Source organism: Xiphophorus maculatus, chromosome 5 (assembly GCF_002775205.1).
Source record: "Xiphophorus maculatus strain JP 163 A chromosome 5, X_maculatus-5.0-male, whole genome shotgun sequence".
Lineage (NCBI taxonomy): Eukaryota > Metazoa > Chordata > Actinopteri > Cyprinodontiformes > Poeciliidae > Xiphophorus > Xiphophorus maculatus.
This window is the reverse complement of record NC_036447.1, coordinates 8275600-8278551: the sequence shown is the minus strand read 5'-3', so window position 1 is coordinate 8278551 and position 2952 is coordinate 8275600. Positions and strand designations below refer to the sequence as shown.

The 2952-nt window shown below is 35.6% G+C and overlaps 1 protein-coding gene across 1 annotated transcript; it reads right to left on the bottom strand.

Annotated features, from left to right (window-relative positions):
- Positions 1-663: 663 nt before the first annotated feature.
- ten1 (TEN1, CST complex subunit) lies at positions 664-2936 on the bottom strand. Its single transcript, XM_023334284.1, has 3 exons — positions 2811-2936; positions 2481-2638; positions 664-1375 (listed from the first exon to the last, which is right to left on the bottom strand). Exons 1-3 carry the CDS (start codon positions 2897-2899, stop codon positions 1224-1226), a joined length of 399 nt encoding a protein of 132 aa, XP_023190052.1. The 5' UTR covers positions 2900-2936; the 3' UTR covers positions 664-1223.
- Between the last annotated feature and the right edge of the window lie 16 nt (positions 2937-2952).

The window sequence follows — 2952 nt, the reverse complement described above, 5'->3', positions numbered from 1 at the left end:
TTCTGTGTTAATTCTTCACTTAAAACTTGAAATTGTTAGATATTTTATGAAGAATCAGATATGATTAAAATTAACTTATGATGGTTAAAAAGCATTTGACTCTTCACTTTTTATTATGAGTGTTCTGCTAAATGCATCCATTCATCTATTGTCAAAACTTGCTTTTCCTTGCAGGTTCGTAGAAACAGAACAATCCGTATAGGTGCAGATGATAAACAGATTTAAAGATCATTACTGTCATATCTATGCAGATGACATCAAGCTGCACTGTTCCTTTAAAGCCCTGGTTTTCTAAATTGAGGTACAATAACTCCTGTTGGTATTTTGGCTGTCTTCGATGGTACTCAGAAGAAATTCTAACCATTTTAAAGTTAAATACTAAGAAAATACCCTTGACACGACCATTTTAAAATACACAGTAATCACTAATGGGACACATTTTTGAAGTGTTACATCTCCTTCATTTTAGTGGACATTTTCTGTCTGAATTTTGACAATATCTTCTGTTTCTACCACTATCTAGTATACTGCTTTATCCATCAAACTGTTGTCCTCATGAGTTTCCACAAAGGTTTGATGCATTATTTTGTCTTTAGCTTCTTTTTTTTTTACCAGATCCTGTAGTTTGTGTTTCTTTTAGCAGGTCCATTTAAATGTGTGATCCTCTTCTGAAACCAAATTGTAAGTGTGAGCTTCAAGTCGTTTCAGCTGCAAGCATAGATGGCCATACGAACAGACCACAACTCATAAGAAGCAGCGTTCACCATGCAAGAATAATTTCCTTAACAATACAAGAGAAGCATATTCCAGAATAAGACATCACCCATTATTATAATGTTTCATTTCATTTAACCAGGATATTATTTTTATTACAAATATATACAGAAATATACCAGATTTTGACAGTAGAAAATATTCCTAGTTTATTGTCATCCACATAATGGTGGTATGTGAATCTGCTACTTGTATATGAACTTTGGCATAACATTTGTTCACAAGCTGTGAAATCACAACCTCAAGTAGAATTAGCACAAAAATCTGCTACAAACAATCATAAACCTCAAAAATTGACAAAAAATACAACATATGGACCCGATATATATTCTGGGAACTAGACTGACTCTTAGCTTCATTGTCCCAAAGTAACTGATAAAGATAATATGGGTACAAAAGTCTCTGAACATTGCTGTTGGCCTCCTAGCATTACAGCATGAAGACCTTTATCAAGTTACATCTTGTGGTTGTGTAACCTCCCCCTGTTTGCACTCCCTCTCTGCGAAGAAGCTCCTCTGCTCAGTGATAGCCTTCTGCAGAAGTGCAGTGTTTACGCCGTCAACACAGTTCAGCACACGGGCGCGAACCATCACACCAACACCTGCAGACAAACGGATGTGGATGGGTCAGAGTTTTCAAAACTTATGATTCAAAGAGCCATTTTCCCCTCAGTCCAGCTAAATGAAACTTGTTTAGAACTGCAAATATCACATGATGTTTTGAAAAAGACTTCTTATAATTTCTGAAAAATATCTACTAACGAACATTTGTTATGTTTCAAGAGCCATCTTTTTAAAGAAAGACAACATTTTGAAATAAAGTGAACTGATACATTTTCTTCTATGAGATGTTGATATTTGTGGAAGATGCTATGAAAAATTATTTACTTATTTATTTCTTTTTTTACATGTGCAGTGTTAGCAGAAGCATTAGAGAAGAGTGGTTATGTTGGTATCCCAAGATTGTGGGTTCAATTTCAGCTTCCTCTTGGCACAGGTCAATGTGACTCTCTTAACAGATTAAAGTACAGGATGTCTGGACCACTCCAAAACCATCGATTTCCAGTCAAAAGAAAGCTGTCGGTATAATAAAAAGATTAATTTAAGCATAAATCTGCAAACGTTTGGGCTTATCTGTATGAATGCGAGTTCAATTGTGTGATTATGTGGCTCTCAGGTAAAGTACTTTGATTGGTCTGTCACAATAACAAATAACGATAATTGTCGCAATAAGTGACAATATTGTTTGAGACAATTTTCAATATATAAAAATTATTATATTATTATTGGTCTTTGAGAGTTTGCCCGATCAAAGACCAAGACACTTTTTGTAAAGAACACTTAGCATTTAAGTGTATTTGGATATTTCACAACCAAAAACAATAAATAAAAACCACTTACAACTTAAATCATAAAAAAAGGATTATGATATCTGTAAACAAAATTTGTCTTCAAAAATATGAATTATCAGAATGAAAACTATCAAGCTTATTTTAATTTATCATGCAGCTAATTGAGTTCTTCCTTATTAGGACCAGTGTAGTTATGACTTAGTGCTAAATTCACTCCATTATCATCCCAATGACTACATTTTTCAGTGTGCCAACAACTTTGTATCTCTCGGTCATAACCAGCTTCTTTAATAAGAGCATCAGAGAAGCTAAACTAAATGAAAACTCCAAGAGAAATCACAGAGGGATCTTTTACCTTCATACATTTCTGTCTCACCCAGAACCAGGTACTGGGCTCCAATTATTGGGTTAAATGGCTCAACAAACTGGGTTTGGACAAACACACGGTGTTCTTTGGAAGCATGCTGGGCTGTCAGGGTGGCTCTGGATTCATCCGGCTGATAGCAAACAAGTCTGGAAAGGCAACAATTTCAAATTATAAATAAATAAAAGCAATACATCAAGATATAATGTTGGACATTTGCCCTGCAGCCAACCCAGGTAGACTCTGACTGATTTTAGTCAACCATCCTGGGGCTCTACAGGGTTAGAACTTATGGGTCAGAACCGATACTTAAATCCCGACCTGCCAAATGTCCGCACTGATTCTCCTTCTGTCATTGAGTCTACTTCCCAAGGAAGGCGAAACACTGCGGTTGGAGGAAGCATCGACATGTTTATTAACTGTAAAGAAGTTAACCTATCACAGAGCTCTCGGGAAAACACTT

Coding starts and splice junctions, on each gene's coding strand:
- ten1 (XM_023334284.1), bottom strand. CDS start 2,899: ATGTCGATGCTTCCTCCAACCGCAGTGTTTCGCCTTCCTTGGGAAGTA. Junction 2,639..2,810: donor TCAGTGCGGACATTTGGCAG/GTCGGGATTTAA, acceptor TTGCCTTTCCAG/ACTTGTTTGCTATCAGCCGG. Junction 1,376..2,480: donor TGAGACAGAAATGTATGAAG/GTAAAAGATCCC, acceptor GTTTGTCTGCAG/GTGTTGGTGTGATGGTTCGC.